This window comes from Rosa chinensis, chromosome 3 (genome assembly GCF_002994745.2).
Source record: "Rosa chinensis cultivar Old Blush chromosome 3, RchiOBHm-V2, whole genome shotgun sequence".
NCBI lineage: Eukaryota > Viridiplantae > Streptophyta > Magnoliopsida > Rosales > Rosaceae > Rosa > Rosa chinensis.
In genome coordinates this window covers 13,820,675-13,839,995 of record NC_037090.1, presented here as the reverse complement: position 1 = coordinate 13,839,995, position 19,321 = coordinate 13,820,675, and the positions used below count along the sequence as shown (strand labels likewise).

The 19,321-nt window shown below is 40.8% G+C and overlaps 2 protein-coding genes and 1 long non-coding RNA gene across 3 annotated transcripts; 2 read left to right on the top strand and 1 right to left on the bottom strand.

The window, feature by feature from the left end:
- LOC112192138 (putative disease resistance protein RGA3) lies at positions 1-4,321 on the top strand. Its single transcript, XM_024331726.2, has 2 exons — positions 1-1,328; positions 1,537-4,321. The coding sequence occupies exons 1-2, from the start codon at positions 195-197 to the stop codon at positions 4,237-4,239; spliced, it is 3,837 nt and encodes a 1,278-aa protein (XP_024187494.1). The 5' UTR covers positions 1-194; the 3' UTR covers positions 4,240-4,321.
- Positions 4,322-4,871: 550 nt separating this feature from the next.
- On the top strand, positions 4,872-13,195 carry LOC112192140. Its single transcript, XR_002933388.2, has 7 exons — positions 4,872-4,913; positions 10,589-10,732; positions 10,820-10,889; positions 11,764-11,836; positions 11,932-12,180; positions 12,308-12,539; positions 12,626-13,195. It is a non-coding gene; the product is annotated as an uncharacterized LOC112192140 (long non-coding RNA).
- A 203-nt stretch (positions 13,196-13,398) lies between these two features.
- LOC112192139 lies at positions 13,399-18,638 on the bottom strand. Its single transcript, XM_024331727.2, has 5 exons — positions 18,118-18,638; positions 17,527-17,606; positions 15,322-17,316; positions 14,785-14,971; positions 13,399-14,169 (listed from the first exon to the last, which is right to left on the bottom strand). The coding sequence occupies exons 1-5, from the start codon at positions 18,215-18,217 to the stop codon at positions 13,559-13,561; spliced, it is 2,973 nt and encodes a 990-aa protein (XP_024187495.1). The 5' UTR covers positions 18,218-18,638; the 3' UTR covers positions 13,399-13,558.
- Between the last annotated feature and the right edge of the window lie 683 nt (positions 18,639-19,321).

The window sequence follows — 19,321 nt, the reverse complement described above, 5'->3', positions numbered from 1 at the left end:
ACAGCTGGAGTACGTATTGGCCAAAGAAATTCTATCCACAACCCCACTGTTGGACAGAAATCTATCCACAATTGTGTTCAGTCCAACACCCTTTAAGTTCATAAAGCAGAGATTTTCATCCCTCTTCTAGTTTCTTCAACTAACAAAGCATTCTGTTCATTGCCTCGAGTATTCAATCACTTGAGTAGGGATCGATGGCTGAATTTCTTACATTTCCTGCCCAGGAAATGCTGACCAGAGTGACTTCACTTGCCGCTCAAGAGTTCAATCTTGTGTGGGGATTCAATGGAGAAGTAACAAAGCTGCGTGAGTCACTGCTGGTGCTTGAATCTATGCTACGAGATGCTGAACATCCGCGACAAGATAAGGGAGAGGCTGTGAAGCTGTGGGTGAAGAAGCTTGAAGTCATAGTTCATCGTGCTGATGATCTGTTAGATGACTATGGATATGAGCTTCTCCGGCGTAAGGTGGAACTGCGAAACCAGATGAAGAAAAAGGTTCAAGATTTCTTTTCCCTCTCCAATCCCATTGTATTTCGTGTTAAAATGGCACATAAAATTAAGAAGATCAACGCATCTTTAGATGATTTGTATAAAATGGCAAGTGCTATTGGGATTGCTAGGCTAACCGCAGATGCAGCAACATCCCATGATATAAGAATTAGCAGGGAAACCTACCCGAGCTTTAAAATAGATGAAAATAAAATCCTTGGAAGGGAGGAGGTTGTGTCTGATATAGTGGAAGCCTTGACCACCTCAAGCAAAAAACAGGAAAATGATTTATCTGTTATGGCCATTGTGGGAATGGCAGGACTAGGGAAGACAACTTTGGCTAAATCTGTGTACCATGATGATAAGATAGACAAACACTTTGATGAAAGAATATGGGTTTGTGTATCTACCCCTTTCGAGGTCAATTCGATTCTAAGGGGAATCTTGGAGTTTCTTAGACCAGAACATGCTGCAGTACAATCTATAGGTGCAATATGTAGAGTCCTCAAAGAAAACTTAAAAGAGAAAAAGTATCTTCTTGTGCTTGATGATGTCTGGAATGAAGAGTCCCAAAAATGGCATGATTTGATCAGTTGTTTGCTAAGAGTCACTGATAATCAAGGAAGCAGTATCATTGTCACTACCCGCAGTGATAAAGTTGCAAAAACAGTAGAGACTCTTCCGAGGTGTGATTTGAGAAAACTATCAAATGATGAATGTTGGCTTATACTGAAGGATAGAGCAGTTCCAGATGAAAGTGATCCAATGCCTCAAGATCAAGAGAGAATTGGAAAGGAAATTGCCAAAAAGTGTGGTGGTGTACCATTAGTGGCAAAGGTATGTTGGATATCAATATGAAGCTTTTCATTCTTTCTCTGTATTTTATATGATAAAAAAGAACTCTATTGTTCCGGTTCACAAAGATTGTTGATGTAAGGTAAAATTAACAATTATAATGCTATTGAATAAGTAGTTACTAGTTCAATTGAATATGACTATACTATTGCTGTAGAGAAGTCTAACTCCATTACCAATATATTTGTAGGTCGTGGGAAACATCATGCGCTCTAAAACGATTGTTGGATGGAAATCACTTTTGGAAAGTGAAATATGGGATTTACCAGAAGAAGAAAATAGAATCTTGTCAATTTTGAAGTTGAGTTTTGATGAATTGAAATCTCCACAGTTGAAACAATGTTTTGCATATTGCTCAATGTTCATCAAAGATTTTGAAATGGAAAAGGATGACTTGGTCCAACTTTGGATGGCTCAAGGATGGCTTCACCATTCAGAGATGGAGGATAGAGGTAACGAATATTTTGATATCTTATTAGAAAAGTCCCTTTTTCAAGACATTAGAAGGGATTCCCATGGTAATATTACCAAATGCAAGATGCACGATCTTGTGCATGATCTTGCAAAGCATGTATCAAATGCAATGAACACACACTCACTCTTTTTGAAGGAAGTTCCCAAGGACTTCAATTTGCATAGCTATAAATCTCTACGTGTCTTAAATTTATACAAGGCAGACATTGACAAGTTGCCAATTTCAATTGGAAAGTTGAGACACTTGAGGTATTTGAATGTTATGAAAACAAATGTCAAAGCTTTTCCCAAATCAATTGGTCAACTTTACTACCTGCAGACATTAAAAATGCCTTATCACATTGAAGAGTTCCCAAGAGAAATTGCAAGTTTGACCAACTTGAGACATATTTATTTTGGTAAATTTGTGAAAGTTCCTGCTGGGATATTGGGAAGATTGACTAATCTCCGATCATTACCTTCTCTAAGAGTGGGTGAGGAGACTGGTTCTGGGATAAAGGAGTTGGGTGGTTTAATCCACTTGCGGGACACCTTGTCTATTTATAGTCTGGAACATGTGAGAGATGGAGAAGAAGCAGAGAAAGCAAAGTTAGCCGAGAAGGAACACATACGCAAGTTAACTCTTGAGTGGAAGCTGAGTAGACCAAGCAACAATGTTGAGAATGAAGAAGGTGTTCTTGAAGGGCTGCAACCGCATTCTAATTTGGAATTTTTGGAGATTAAGGGGTTCATGGGTGCCAAGTTTCCATCATGGTTATTGCCGTCCGACAACTTGAAAGAGATTGAATTATTGGGGTGCAACAAATGTGAAGGAGTCCCAGTACTCGGCCATCTGCCCCATCTTAGACATATTAAGATCAAGACCATGCAGAACCTAAGGTGTTTGGGGTCCGACTTTTATGGTTATGATCACATATCCAATGTGGCTACTACGAGTGAGAAGACAATAGTTCTGTTCCCAGCATTGAAAACATTGCATATTGAGGAGGCTGAAAATCTAGTAGAATGGGTGGAAGCAGAAGTGTTGCCAGGAGAAAGATTAAGGGTGTTTCCTTGCCTTGAGGAGTTGACTCTGAAAAAGTGTAACCAGTTGAGAAGTGCTCCTAGCCATTTTCCATCTCTCAAAAAGTTGGTAATGGAAGAAGTGGATAGCAGCATGCCAATAGCAAGTATTCTAAGCAATGAACTAACCACTCTCACTTATCTCGAAATAGGCGCTGTCAAGACACTTACTTGTCTGCCGGAAGGCATGTTGGAAAACAACAAAAATCTGGCATATCTGGAGATATGGAATTGTGATGAGTTAACTTGTATTGCTCCCCATGGGGTTCAGTACTGCTGCGAGTCTCTTCGGTCGGTGCTTATTTGGTTTTGTACCAATCTGAGGTATTTACCTGATGGGCTTCGCCCTCTCTCTCTAGAGGACTTGGAAATATGTTATTGCCCCCGTCTAGAGTCCATCTCAATCCTACACGGTGGCCTCCCATCCCTCCGTAGATTGTCTATCCGTTGGTGTGATCAGTTATCCAGTCTAATCAAATGCCACCTCCCATCGCTACGTGAGTTAGAGGTGGGGTCGTGTTCTAAATTGTCAAGCATACCGAGTGGCTATTGCACCTCTCTTGAGAATTTGACTGTAACAGGGTGTGATAAAATAACATCTCTTCCGATCGACAGCCCCACATCCCTCCACAACTTGTCTGTAAGTAATGTAAAGTGTCTTCCAAATTTACACGGCGGCTTCACATCCCTCCGTCAATTGACAATCGAACACTCTAAGAGTACGCAAATTGAGGTAGAATTTTGTGCTTCTCTTCAAATCCTCGTCTCTCTTCAAGTGTTGCATATAAGAAGTTGCTATAATCTAGAGTCTATTCCAAGTTTAGAAAAGCTCGCATCTCTCCGCCGCTTGGAAATTTCTTTTTGTCTTCAATTGAGGTGTCTACCCAGTGGGTTAGCAATAGCATCCCCACTCTGCCTCACTAGTTTGAAGAGCTTGGACATTGGCCCGTTTTGGTATGAGCTCGGTACATTCCCTGCTATTCAGGTTATACCACAACTTGAATCATTAACATTGCAAGGGTGGCCTAAGCTCAAGTCTCTGCCTGAACAAATTCAACACTTCACTTCTTTGACATCTTTGAATATGATAGCCTTTGATGGTGTAGAGGCTATTCCAGAATGGTTAGGAAAGCTTGCATCTCTGGAGACCTTACGTATTCAGAGTTGCAAGAACTTGATGTATCTACCATCTATTGAAGCTATGCAACGCCTCACCAAATTAAACGGGATATACATCTCTAGATGTCCCCTTCTGATTGAAAGATGCATGGAGGAGAGCGGCCCAGAGTGGCCTAAGATCTGTCAAATCCCTGATATCCGAAGTAAGCCTTTTCTTTTTCTCAATTTCTTTTCTTAAATCAATTAAACATGATCTTTTCTATTTTGTTCTTGTTGAAGGAAAATCAAGTTTAGTGTGCCTTATCAAACTAGGAATAGGAATAGGAGAGAAGGTTCTAAATTTCCCAATCCTACACGGATTGGTATTCCTTGTAACATTAGAACTAGCACTTTGTAATCCCTATATATAGGGCTCCTATTCTCAATAATAAGTACACATCTCTCTCATCAATCTCTCTCAAATACATTATACTTAAACACGTTATCAGCACGACTCTAACCACAAAACAGAAAACCAAAACTCATTCACAAAGCAGCCCCTAGCCCGAGCTAGCCGAGCCTTCGCTGCAGCCCGAGCGCCCGTGTGCTTGCAACCTTGCACAGCAGCCCCTGCTGCCCCCTTCCTGCAGCCCTGCGTTCCAGCCTGCTGCCACCGAAGCATCCCTGCTGCGCAAACAAGCCAACGCACACCCACTGCATCTTTTTCCCGTTCCTGTGCACATCCGTCTTCTTGCAAGCCTCGAAACGTCTAGTTCGGAAGCTCAGATCGAAAAACTTTCTTCATCAAAGTTGTTCGTCTCTGTCTCTTCCATCTAACCTCCGAATTTCAGCCTTATCGGAGTCATATTGAGATCTGTATACCAATCGAGGTACAAGCTGTTCAGAACAGAATCTGCTCCGAATTTTCACCAAGTAAGTATTCAAAAGAGTAAGTTTTGAAGTTCCTATAATTCGGAATTTATATTATTTCTTCTTTTCTCGGGGACTTGAAAACCTCCCTTCTTCTACATCCCACCTTTCTTATAACGTGGGTTCGATTCTTGAAAAGCGGAATCGTGGGGATTCACGCAATTAACGAACTAAGAGCGTTCGTAAGACTTCGGACTAAGAGCGTCTGTGAGCATCGATTTTTACGAACTAAGAGCGTTCGTAGGCTACGGACTAAGAGCGTTCGTAAGCATAAAAATCTGACCATATAAGCGTCATTGGTTTCAATCCATAATCCAAAAAAAAAAAAAAAAAAATTTGGAAACTATCAACAAAGACAGTGGTTATAACTCTTTCTCACTAGGCGTACTCAAGAGTAATTGTGATGTCTAGGCAAGGTTTGAACTGAGAGAACGGTTTTAAAAGTGAGCAACGCTCCACCAAAATCTCGCCTTACCTTACCTGGTCACAACCAAATTGGAATTACCAAACGGATTGAGTAACTACTACTTGTCTAAGCTTGATTACCCTTTTTTTCTTTTTTTTTGGATTAAATTTAGAAACTTTGACGTAATCATTGGCTTTCATTGAAATAAAGTGTCGATTTTGATTCGAGCTTTATTAATTTCAAGTATGTTTCCCGGAGAGCTAGAATGCCTCGTGGATAGTGCTACTACGCACACCATACTTCGAAATAGGCAGTTATTTCTTGAGATGACGCCTACTCAATCTTCTGTGACTACGATGGCTGGATCATCTCAATTGATTCATGGTCGAGGACCAGCTCAATTTATGTTGCCTAATGGCACAACTTTAAATGTCACCGAAGCTCTTTATGCTCCTAGGGCAGGAAGAACCCTATTAAGCTTCAAAGATATAAGAGCCAATGGTTTTCATGTGGAAACACATTGTGAGAATGGACAAGAGTTCCTTTGCATCACCTCTAATGACTACGGACATAAACGAGTCTTAGAGAAACTTATGTGTCGCTCTAGTGGGTTGTATGCAACCACTATTCGAGTCATTGAATCCAACCATGTCATGAGAGATGATTTATGGGATTCCGACACATATAGGCTTTGGCACGACCGTTTGGGACACCCAGGTCGTGACATGATGATCCGTATATTAAAGAATTCACACGGACATCCCTTTTTCAGAACAAAAAGAAGTAAAACTCGGTTTTTGGACACCGAAGGAGCCCCTGCGCCTCACGGCGCCGTTCACCCCCAAATCCGGCCATCCTTGGCCGGCGCCGCCTTCCCCCTGCGGCCTCAGGGTGGCATTGACGCCACCAAGGCTCCTTTGTCTCCAACTTTTACTTCTAAAGTCACTTGTGACTTTGTGGCTCAACCAAAATCCTCATTGGTTATTTCTAAAGCCCATCATTCGTTCTGCAAAGCCTGCTCTTTAGCAAAGTTAGGATCGAGACCATCCTATGCAAAGGACACCAAAGAAAATATATCATTCTTGCAAAGAATCCAAGGTGATATTTGTGGACCTATTCAACCATCATGCGGACCATTTCGATATTCTATGGTATTGGTTGATGCATCGACACGCTGGTCACATGTCATGTTATTTTCCACAAGGAACGCTGCATTTGCTAAACTCCTAGCACAAATAATTAAGTTAAGGGCTCACCACCCTGATCATCCTATTAAGTCTATAAGATTAGACAATGCTGGAGAGTTTACATCAAAGACTTTTGATGATTATTGCATGTCCATTGGGATTGATGTTGAACATCCTGTTCCTCATGTTCACACCCAAAATGGTCTCGCAGAAGCCGCCATTAAACGACTACAAATGGTCGCTAGGGCATTGGTAATGCGCACCAATCTCCCTATTTCTGCTTGGGGCTATGCAATATTGCATGCAGCTGTGCTTATTCGTCTGAGGCCTACTGCCACTCAACCCTTTTCTGCGTCCCAGATGGTGACTGGGTATGAGCCCAATGTCTCACACTTACGCATATTTGGGTGCGCAGTTTATGTGCCAATTGCGCCTCCACAGCGCACCAAAATGGGTCCTCAACGACGATTAGGCGTTTACGTTGGTTATGATTCTCCAACGATTATCCGCTACATAGAACCCTTGACAGGCGATCTCTTTACCGCAAGATTTGCGGATTGTCACTTCGATGAGACAGTCTTCCCATCGTTAGGGGAGATAAGAACATCAATGTTCAACAGGAACGACCGGAATTGTCGTGGTCCGTCCCCACTCTGTCTCATCTTGATCCTCGAACCGCACAGTCCGAAATTGAAGTGCGGAGAATTCTCGATCTTCAGAATGTAGCAGAATCGATGCCTGATGCGTTTTCTGATATCGCTAAAGTGACGAGATCACACATACCTGCTGCAAACGTGCCTGCAAGGATTGATGTCCCTAAAAGTAGAGGACATGACGCCAACTCAAGAATGCATGAGCATGGCGCCAACGTCCCATCTCTCAATGATGGTGACGTTATGGCTAGGCCCACGGCTCCTGCCAGGAAGCGCGGGAGGCCTATAGGTTCGATGGATTCTCGCCCAAGAAAGAAAGCGAGTTTGGCACAGAATAATCCATTAATCATCGATATAAATAATCCATCTCATGAGAATATTCCGGATTATGGTTATGTCCAAGAGACATCATTGGGGGACGCTCCAATGTCAAAACCAACTCCAGAGAATAGAGAGATCTCCATAAATTACACTAGTGTACATGAGATGATGGATAGAAATTCTATGGCGATTGATGATGCATTTGCATATCATATTGCGAAAGGGATTATAGAATATGATGATATCGAACCTCGCTCTGTTGAAGAATGTCAACGAAGAGCAGATTGGCCTAAATGGAAAGATGCGATCCAGGCTGAATTGGATTCACTAACAAAGAGACAGGTGTTTGGGCCTGTAACGCAGACACCCCCAAGTGTAAAGCCTGTTGGCCATAAATGGGTCTTTGTTAGAAAGCGTAATGAGAAAAATGAGGTGGTAAGATATAAAGCCCGCCTTGTGGCGCAAGGTTTCTCACAACGCCCTGGAATCGACTACGAGGAGACATATTCTCCCGTAATGGACGTTATAACGTTCCGCTACCTTGTCAGTTTGGTAGTTTCAGAAAAACTTGACATGCAGCTTATGGATGTGGTTACAGCATATCTCTATGGGGATCTAGATTCAGAGATATATATGAAGATTCCAGATGGACTTCAATTACCCAAATCAAGTGGCTCTAAACCACGGAGCGCGTTTTCAATAAGATTAAAACGCTCACTATATGGATTAAAACAATCTGGACGGATGTGGTATAACCGTCTAAGTGACTACTTGATTGGGAAGGGATATATTAACAATGAAATATGCCCATGCGTGTTTATTAAAAGAACAAGTTCCGGATTTGCAATCGTAGCAGTTTATGTCGATGACATGAACCTAATTGGAACTCTAGATGAGTTAAAGGAAACTGCTAATTACTTGAAATCCGAATTTGAGATGAAAGATCTTGGGAAAACACGGTTTTGTCTCGGTTTAGAACTCGAGCACCGTAGTGATGGGATTTTGATCCATCAGTCTGCATATACTCAGAAAATTCTAAGGCGCTTTAATGAAGATAAAGCAAAGCCAGCGAGTACTCCCATGATCGGCCGTAGTCTTGAGCCCGGAAAAGATCCGTTTCGTCCAAGGGATGAGGACGAAGAACCCTTAGAGGCCGAAGTGCCCTATTTAAGTGCAATAGGCGCATTATTGTACTTAGCTCAATGCACAAGACCGGATATCTCATTCGCAGTGAACTTGTTAGCTCGACACAGCTCTGCGCCAACACGCCGCCATTGGATTGGTGTAAAGACCATCTTTCGATACCTAAGAGGTACGATTGATATGGGCCTATTCTATCCCTACAGAGAGAAAAGGAATGACGGAAAATTGGGATCGGACCCCAAAAGGCAAAACGCCCCCGTCCATGGAATGGCCGCCGGCCATGTTGCCGGCGCCGGCGCCGCTGCCGCTCATGGTGGCCGGCGTCCTCCTATCTCCCTCCATCAAAACGACAATGATGTCTTGATGGGTTTTGCTGATGCAGGGTACCTCTCTGACCCTCACAAAGGTCGCTCCCAAACAGGTTATGTCTTTACCATGGGAAGCACTGCGATATCTTGGAGGTCTACGAAACAGACCCTTGTTGCTACTTCCTCAAATCATGCAGAGATTATTGCTCTACATGAAGCTGTACGTGAATGTGTATGGCTAAGGTCTGTAATTCGACACATTCAAGGAAGTTGTGGTTTGAAGTCTACCACAGATGAACCTACATGCATTTATGAGGATAATGCAGCTTGTATTGAACAAATGAAGTTAGGTTTCATCAAGGGCGACAACACCAAGCATATATCGCCTAAGTTCTTTTATAATCAGCAACAACAATCACTTCTAAAGATTGAAGTGAAACAAATCCGATCAGAGGATAATGTAGCGGACTTATTCACTAAGTCGTTACCTAAATCCACCTTCGAGAAACATGTGAAGAGCATCGGATTGAGAAAGTTATCCGAACTCCCACGATTGTAGCAATCAGGGGGAGATATCGACATCAGGGGGAGTTATGATGTCTACATGTTCGATCTCGAAGAGTGAAGGACGTGTTGTGCTCTTTTTGTCCTTCGACCAGGATTATTTTTGTCCCACAGGGTTTTTGTTACCTGGCAAGGTTTTTAACGAGGCAACGGATGAAGCGTCACCACCAAGTTTGAGCGGCACAAGGGGGAGTGTTGAAGGAAAATCAAGTTTAGTGTGCCTTATCAAACTAGGAATAGGAATAGGAGAGAAGGTTCTAAATTTCCCAATCCTACACGGATTGGTATTCCTTGTAACATTAGAACTAGCACTTTGTAATCCCTATATATAGGGCTCCTATTCTCAATAATAAGTACACATCTCTCTCATCAATCTCTCTCAAATACATTATACTTAAACAGTTCTCTCACTTTTCATATTGCTGAATTACTTGTTCTGTTGTAGGCCTCTTTTCCTCGTTTTCTAAACTATGAATTGGAATTTTTCCGTAGACTAGGAAATAATTGTACTATTTGGAATTTTGTGCTTTGCAATTACGGGGTTGTGTAAATTACAAGATAAATCTGCTAGATATGTTTTCATCATATACCTTATCCACTCATATGAATCAGTAACAAAAATAGTTTGGCACTTTGATCTCATTGTCCTCGATCAGATTCTTCTCTTTTATGCTCATTTTATCCGTCATTTAGTTGGGAAGAAAAAGACTCCAAATGAAGGGATTTCATGAGTTCATATCAGAGATTATCCTTATAGTGATATTAATCAGTTCAGAGGAACCCCCATCAATATTATTTCCTGAGAATTTGCCACCCCCTTTCCGGTTTCTAGGCACGTGATAACAAGTACAAAACTGAACTTGCTAAGAACTTTGCCTCATCTAGTAGGCTTGTCCAAGTACACTATAGCTTGACCTCAAAGTTCTAAAGTATGCTGAAGCTACATTACTGACTTAAAGAGCTAATCATATAACTCCAGTTGATCACTTCTAAGGTTATAGCTTTTATTTTCTGAAGCATCTAATAATGAATAAAATCTGTTTATCCTATCCCTTTCTTGTGGTTTCCAGCATTGACCAAACTTCTTTTTTCTTAGTTTCCTGAAGATATGTTACACACCAACTGCAAGAAAAATATGTGCCTACGGGTGTGTGTCGAGTTGCAGAATATTACTGTCGTCCTGAGTTAAAGGTTTAGATACAAGCATTCCTCGTTACGTTAAATGTCGGGTGGAAGCAAGGTAAGCTTTCAATACCACAATTTTTTTTCTTCTGATGTTTCTCTAGTCTCTCCTCTATATGTTCCTCTCACTTTTTTGTTTCTGCAGGAGCATATATGATTATTTTGGCATAATTTGTAAGTGTGTTTCTAGGAGGCTTTCACCAAACAGAGTCCAGGTACTGCAGTTTCCTTTTTCCTGCATGGTTTGTTACTTATTTCTTAGGTTACAGTAATTCATGAGACTTACTGTTTTGAAATTATCAGTAGTTCTATAACATCCCTCTAATGAGAAGTTCGACTACATAGACATTAGTCTTGATGACTTGTTTCCATCCTATTGTTAAACCACCTCCTTAACTAATATTCAGTTCTAAATAGTCAACCACAGGTACCTTCACTATTTACTCTAGCTGCCATAGTTATGTCTATAACCTAATCTTATGCTAGTGATTTCTCTATTCTAATTCCTGAAATTGCTTCGGCTTGGAATCAATATTCCTTTACATAGTCTTAGCTTTGAATATATAATGAATCTCTGATGAGAGATACAGTGAAGATCACCAATTTCTTGACATAAAAATCAATAACAAGAAGGCATTTTCTTTTTGTTCAAACTTCTCATTAGATTCTTCTATTCTGTACTCGTCTCAGTTGATGAGTTCATTAGTAGAGAATGCATATACGATGTAATATGAATTGAAAAAGGCCATATTGAACTCTCAGTAAGTTTTTCATTTTCATTTCTTTTTCTTTTAACATCTTGCAGGCATACACATGTTCCATTAATTCAACATACTAGCTTTATACTAGATTCCTTAATAAATTAAATGAAGATATAAGAAAGAGGAGATTTGTCAACCTTGATAGAACCCAAATTTAATAGCCCAAGACTCCAAGTCCCCATTGGTAAAATAGTTTAGAGTGGCTTGAGTGGAAATGTTGTGAAATCAAGTCACCTACTCTGATGAAGCTATCTTTTCTTTCTAAAGCATCTCTAAACAGTCTTAACTTGTTTACCCTCATCTTTTCTTTTTCTTTTTTTCTTTTCAGAGCCAAACTTCTCATTAAGTCGCTTCTTGAGACGATGGAATTCCTAATTGCTGAATTTTGAGCATTGAAGCAAGTATGCTTTGCAAACCACCTCGTCCTTGCCTTTTCTTATGTTTCTCTCTTATTGCATTTAACCAGCTTATATTGTACTCATTCTGTTGTCTGCAGGAGCATCTATTATTATTTTTGGCATAATTGGAGGAAGTTTTGACTCAACTGGAGGAAAATTTGTTGCGACTGGTATTATTTGCAGACTCCGAATGTGAGAGTAATTGAGGCACTTAATTTTTTTGAAGTTCATGCATGGTCTTAATGCTGGGCAAGAAATTCGACCAGAAGAGATTCAGTTGTGGTGGTTTGAGGATTTCTGGTGGGCCTCTATACCTGCCAATTATTTTGGTGTCCCAAGTTGTAAAGGTAAGATAAATTCAGGCTAAGCTGTTCTCCTGAAAAGGAAGGCTCCTCCATGTATGACCATTTCTTTTTTTTTTTTTTTTTTTTGGTGTGTGTGTGATCTGATACTAGTTGTGGTTATGACTTTCAGAGAGATGAATGTCAAGTATTTTAGATTTCATGACCCAAGCTGGTGGTTTCTTCTGCGGCAAATATCAGACTATTTTCCTGTGGTTAGCAGGAAAACCCACGACTCGAGTCTTCCTTGGTGGCAACTGCCAAGTCAAGCTGATCAACTTGTTCAGATACTGTCTCCCACAGGTTCCCTTTCAGATAACAGATGCTTTCGGTTCGGAGTGTCCTTCAAAGTGCTGCATGGAGAGGTATAACCTCTGTTTCTGTTGCTCGCTCTGTCCAGATTGGAATATGTACTAAACATGTAGACCAACTCTTCCTTCTCCTTTTGCAGCAAACCAATGATCAAGATTTCCGTCATTATTTTGGTACCAGCCTTTTGATGGCATTGTTGACATTAGATACAAGATCAGATTTTGGGGATTAGGCATAGAATTAAATTGATTTTTCATTGCAGTCCAAGTTGATGTTCAAGCAGGTAGCTCTTTGTCTCCAGCTAGCTCTTTAACGACTCTTCAAGAACGCCTAAGCCAATGGACAGGCCACGATGAGACCTATAGAGCAAGTCAAGGAGACCCAGTTCCCCATTTTAAGGAGCTTCAATTCCATGCTTTAAGGGATGAAGTTCCTTGACTTCCTTCACTTGATCACTCCCCATAAAAGAAACTCGCTACCTATTCAATGGGATTAGAGGACTATTTTCCACCCACTTTTTAGTTTTTACTCGACTTTGTCGCTGCAGTTTACTACAGCCAAACTCTATAATGTAAACCATATTTCTGCATAGTGAAACACTGAAACTAATAACAAGCGTGACGAAGCCTTAGGCTTAAACTCTATACTCGAAATGAATCCGGTGAACATGTATCTAATGTGTTCTTGGATTTTCAGTTTTCACTGCTAATATCGGCATCAACGTATTGGTTCTTCATTATCTAATTTGCTCAGTATCAGTACCTGTGTGTTTAACTTATAATAGATTGAGCACTGTATTTTCATAGCTAATATCAACATCAACGTTCCCAATACTAATCAGTTAAATGAAGAGATTGGGTAGGTTTCATGGTATTTGAAATATGAAACATCCTTGAAGTGCTTGTATAGCTTCTATTAGAGATTCTGTGGCTGTATTAAGTTGCTTTCTGCCAAATACTAATCAGTTTATTCATCTTCTCATGAAACCATTTCATTGCCTCATTTACATACTAATCTTTCAGCACTCTAGATGGAAAGGAAGTTTGGTTGAAATCAATGGCTCTGATTTGCGCTACATAACCACTACCTCTGCAACTAACTCATCTAACAACGACTTCTCTACTTCCCTACCTATTATGTCAATGTAGTCTCCGAAATGCGACCACAGTGAGTCCCTTTCCAGCAGTTTGTCCAAACTCTCCTCATTGGCTTTCTCTTCACTAGCCAGCAACTTAAGGAGACCATCTTGGAGGGCAGTTTTGTTAATCCACTTTGGGCCAACCGTTATCTTCATACGTCTAACCCATGGGTGAGGATCAGTGAATTGCTGAAACATCTCCAGAAGTCCTGAATTTATTCGGTCAAACAGTAATTTCCTTTCCGATTTTGGACAAGAAGTCTCGTCACAATACTTTTTCTCCAGCTCTTCAAATAGTAGAGGACTCACTGGACACTCTGGAGTGTGCCATGTAGCCAAGAAGGTCTCATGGTTGGCATTGTTTAAACCCGATTCATTTAACATATCAACCATGTATGAAGACTCCCAGCTCTCTTCTTCCCTACATATTGCATCCCGAAACCAAGTAGATCCTTCCCCTGCATCTTCATCACTTGAGATTAGCATGGATCCCTCTGCATATGAATCCGATTCCAACTTGAGTAGCTGAAGCTGCATCCGAAGCCCTAGAAGTAGAAAAGAAGATGAAACATTAGAGCAAATAAAAGAAATAGGTAAACTGAGTAAAAGAAAACTGAGTGCAAATTAAGCAACCACATTAGTGCAAATTAAGCAACCACAATGTGGAATTCATGGTAGAAAATCACAGTTGGTAAACAAACTCAAAATTAGATTGCAGTGTTCAAAATCTAACTGAGATAGCAGACAAAATTTCAACTCCCAATGATGAGTACAAGATGATAATTAAAGCCTTTCCTTATTCAACCATGGCATATTCCTATCATAGATGATGGCAATGATTTTCAATAGAAAGCATTGGAAACTAGTACTTTCATGTATCATTGTCAACTCTAGAATAGAAGAAACAATATCAAGCAAGTTTTGGTTTTATTTTATTTTATTTGTCGAGGCTTCCATCATCGTATGAAATAACAACAGCACAGTTAGATGCAAAACTAGCATATTTGTCGAGGCTTAAATCATCGTATGAAATAATAACAGCAAAATTAGATGCAAACCTAACACCAACATGCTAATGGATATTGATATGAAACAGTTTTAAGCTCATAAGGTAACTATCACTAGCAACAGAAAATCAATACAAATGGTCTTCCAGTTACCTTGCAGGTCAGCGCTGAGAGTCTCAAAGCAGTCGGAAGAAGATGACACATCATCGATAAAAGGAACTTCCAGAACTGAAACCGGGCTGGGCTGATCAGACTCTTTAGAGGTTGCAAGAGATTCTATACCAGGTACAGAGCGTTCAGACGGAACTGACTTTTCATCAGATGGTCTGGTTGATGGTTCCTGGAATTCAATGAAATATTAGCGAAAAAATACTCTTGATGCAAAACTGGAACTCCTCTGTCAACTGAGCAATAAATCTAAGGAATTCAAAACACATAAAGTATGACGATGCATCCACAAATTTTATAAATGGCGCATGATAAAATGCTCAAGGACAAAGAATATATCAGAACCGGGTAAATGTACCAGACAATTATTTTTTCTCAGGAATGGCAAAATTAAATTATGTAACAGTTTTAAGGATCACTTCAGTGTTTTTAGTTCACCATGTTTTCTTGCAGCAACAGGTTTCCAACATTTTGGTGATAAGTACAGTATTCAAAACTCAATCAGAAAATTTAAGCACAAACCTCTGCAATTGGGCTATCTTGGTGACTGCTACAGGAATCGCCTTCCACCGACATGCGGGCTGATAATTCTGGAGGGCATGCATCGAGTGTTTCAGAAGACATGGATACATCCACATCCACCAACTTTACTGAAGCTGGACTAGCATCTATGCCATTACCAGATGATGACTCCACAACAGCCACGTTCTGCTGGGATTGCTTGTTCTCTTCAGGATAAGTTCTTACTCCATCAGGAGTATTAGGAGTTTCAGGTGAAATGTCCATACTTTCCCTACTTAAGGAGCGAGAACTATAAGATCTTTTATTCCTGGATCTATAGTTTCTGGGCCCACCTTCTCTATGGTCAAAATCAACTACTGATTGGTTTCTTTTATGCTTGAATGCCTCGGCTGGTATCAGATACCTGTCATCACGTATGGTTTCCCGGCGCATACTTGTCTTATAACTCCCAAATGCACTAGAAGAAGCAGGGAGAGATTTCGATCTTGATAAACTTGCGATGCATCCATCCTTCCAGCCATCCCTACTGCTGATACCAAGAGGTCCACCCCACCCTACAGGTCCATCTTCTCTTGCAAATTTATCTCTGAATCCTGCCTCACCTTTCATGGCATCCAGTTTTGCGGCTTGCGTTTCCTTGTCTGGGATAGCAAGCATTTCAGCAAGTGTGCTGCCCCTGCTAGCCACTCCCACTTCCTGGGACATATGAGTCATTTTCCACCTCTCCGAGAGTCTCTTCTTGGCCTCTCTACTTACAGAAGATTCAGTAGAGCAGGTTGATGAGCGCCTGGAGTGGTTATGTATGTCAAAGGATTGTTTGGAAGCCACTGAAATCACCTCCGATTCATTTCCTGATTCATTCTCTGAAATGCTACAAGAACTCTCATCACCAGCGTATCCTTTAAATCCAGATGATGAAAATTGCACAGAACCGATGCTGAAGTTATTTCTCATTTGTCTTGTAATTTCCTTAGCCACTTCTCTAGATTCTCTAGACTTATGCCTTGACTGCCCTTCATTATCTGGGAAGTTTTTATTTCCCCATGTATCAACCTCCCTATTTCCAATGCTAGGAAAATCTGAGCGGTTCCTACAAACTGACATAGAAGCTTGAGAAGAACAGGGTGATGAAACAGTTTTGGTAGCATTCAGTAACTTCCCAAGGTTTGGCTTCAGAACAACTATCCGTGTGGGAGTAATGGCAGTTTCATGTTTTGCTTCTGATCGGTATTGTGATGACTTGAGAGAATAACGAGTAGCATGTCTACTATCAGAGTAGCTAGAAAAAGAATCACGATGCCTCTGAGGAGATTTACAGTAATTCCTTTCTCTTGCTGATGTCCAGCCGAGGTCAATTTTCTCATACTGCTGAGCTTCTGATGACTTCATTGATGCTACTCGGCCACAATGGGATTGGGGACCAGTATGCAGATCATTCAGATGCTTTGTGAACAATGAGTCTGGTTGCTGAAGAAATTTCAACAGAAGATCCTTGTTAGAATCCAACACCTCAAGGGCATCATGGAATTCCTTTGAATCTTGTAGCTTCTCATCAGTTGAAAGTCGTTTAGCATCCATGAACTTCTGTCGAACAAAAGCCATCTCTGCATCACTGAGCTTGGTGTTAGCAGCTGCTCGTGATGAGTTCTTCCTACTGCTTTCCACCTTGGAAGTTTCCAAAACTTCAAACACATCCTTAAATTCCTGCTGCTCCTTTGAGTTCTTCCTAGATGACCGGTGGTCATAACACACGCCACTTCTGTGCTCTTTCTCTACTGATCTTGTCCTCTGATAACGATTCTCCAGAATCCCTTTTTGTTGTTTATGAGTGATGGGCTGTTGGGGTGGCATCCCATCAAGACCCATCAATTTGGCAATCACACTTGGTGATCTCCTTCTGGATTCAGTTTCTCTCAACATCTCCTCAGCTAATAATTTCTTTATTGGAGCTCCAACAGCTTGCTTTGAAGATCTCCACCCCAACTCAAACGTCAACTGCAAAGGCGAAATACACTTGATCAGGAATGTCAACTCTTTAATTGTTCTTTCAATACCAATACAAATCAAAATTCAGCAAAAGAGAAACTGATGGCCCATTTCAACAAAGCAAAATCGTTACTCTGTTCATGTTACAATTTACAAATGAACAGCAAAAAGAAAATCAAATGTTACAATTCAACAAACACAACTAGAAATTGAGCTCACCGGATCTTCCCCTGTAGAGCCACTACTGCAAGAGCCAGAATCAGAGCCTAATTTCTTCTGCTTCTGAACTTGCCTGTTTCCTGGAATAAAATCCTCACACAACATCAGGACGGTCATTCCAAAGCAGTCGTGAGGTTCAACTTTATAAATTATACAAAAAGTACGAAATCAAAATGGCTAGAATCCAGCACATAATCAGTTGAACAAGAAAAGAAAGAAAGCATGGCAATGTCTGGAAAATAGCGTGCAGAAATCACAGGCCTACGTTGATTGTTCCTTTTTTCTCACTAATCAAAAAGCAATAGAATTATAGCTCATCATCCCCCAAAAAATTCATCATGGAAACAAAGGAATCATAGCAATAGCACTACAAAAAAGTCACAAACTTTTCCAAATTTACATAAATCCCGAAAATAACCTGCATTGCAGAATCAGAAAATAATTTAAAGTTTGTGACTAAATCAAAGAAAAAATCGATGAAAAGTACTTACAAAATTCAAAATTTCACTAATCAGAAAGAAAAAAAATTACTAAAAATTCTGCTGAAGCGAGCTAAACAGCACCAGAATTTGAAAATGAGAGTTATCAGACCTCGTGAGGAAGCTCGTTCTTTGGAGGCGAATCTCTCACCGGAGCTTCTCCGATCAGAAAAGCTCGAAATCTTGGACCTCGTTGGCCGCAACTTCTCCATCTTCGCTCATCAAAAGCCTAAAATCAAACGATTCCGAAAAGCACAGCGTAACGCGGATCGGAAATTCCGCCGAGTCTGGAAGCTTCCGCGAACCTCACACAGAGAGAAAATGAAGTCCCGAACCCTAGATTACCAGCTCCATTGCCGAAACCAGAACCGCACAGATCGAAAAGAGAGAGAGAGAGAGAGAGAGAGAGAGAGAGAGAGAGACTAGAGACTGGAGAGTAATAAAGAAGAGGGACGGTTACTGAGAGAGAAAGAAGGCAAATGGCGAAGAGTGGGCGTGACAAGAAGGACGTGGGTAGAGAATAGAGGGGAGAGAGAGAGAACGAGAGAGAGAGAGAGAGGGTTTGGGTTTTTTGAACTTTCAAATACCGATGGTACTGACACAGAGGGGAGAAGGGTCTGGGCGGGCAAGAGGGCACCAGTGTGCCTGTGGACTAGGGTAAAGGGCGAGTGTACACAACTGACTGTGACCCTGACCCTATTTTCCACGTGGCGGGGATTTGGGGGGACACGTGCCGCTCCTGCTTGGTCCAGTGGGGGGAGGTTATGGGATCCGAGGTTATGTGTAGCTCGCTCTTATTTTCTTGCTTGGGTGTGAAGTTGTTTTTTTTGACTGGTTTCCGGTGTTTGCCTCATATGGAAAAGGGATTTTACCTCTGGCTATAGATTAGGATGGAGCTGAGAGATGACTAGTTTTGATTATGGAGCTACAGTGCGTGTGTTTGAATGGGTGGTTAGTTTCGGTATGTTGAAGTTAATTCGTTCGTTTTGAGATCTTATGTGATCGGTTATTTTAATGTGAACTAGCCTCTTGACACGCATTTTGTGCGTGCCATTTAGCCGTTTATTTTTGAAAATTTATGAAAATAGATAAAGATTGAAAAACAAAAAAGAAAATAAATGGATAGTGGGTAGTTATTTTCAGTTTTATGGCTAATATCAATTTCACCCTCTCATGATGAAAATGTTGCTATTCTTTATATTAATAAACTATGAGCATTCCAGGTACTTCAAAAATTTAACCATTCTCTACATATTTGGTTTAATTAATAAAGATATACGATATCTGTAACGGTCGTTATGTTTAAAAACTGTATT

Coding starts and splice junctions, on each gene's coding strand:
- LOC112192139 (XM_024331727.2), bottom strand. CDS start 18,217: ATGGAGAAGTTGCGGCCAACGAGGTCCAAGATTTCGAGCTTTTCTGAT. Junction 17,317..17,526: donor GCTCTACAGGGGAAGATCCG/GTGAGCTCAATT, acceptor TCGCCTTTGCAG/TTGACGTTTGAGTTGGGGTG. Junction 14,170..14,784: donor TCTCAGCGCTGACCTGCAAG/GTAACTGGAAGA, acceptor TTCTACTTCTAG/GGCTTCGGATGCAGCTTCAG.
- LOC112192138 (XM_024331726.2), top strand. CDS start 195: ATGGCTGAATTTCTTACATTTCCTGCCCAGGAAATGCTGACCAGAGTG. Junction 1,329..1,536: donor GTGTACCATTAGTGGCAAAG/GTATGTTGGATA, acceptor ATATATTTGTAG/GTCGTGGGAAACATCATGCG.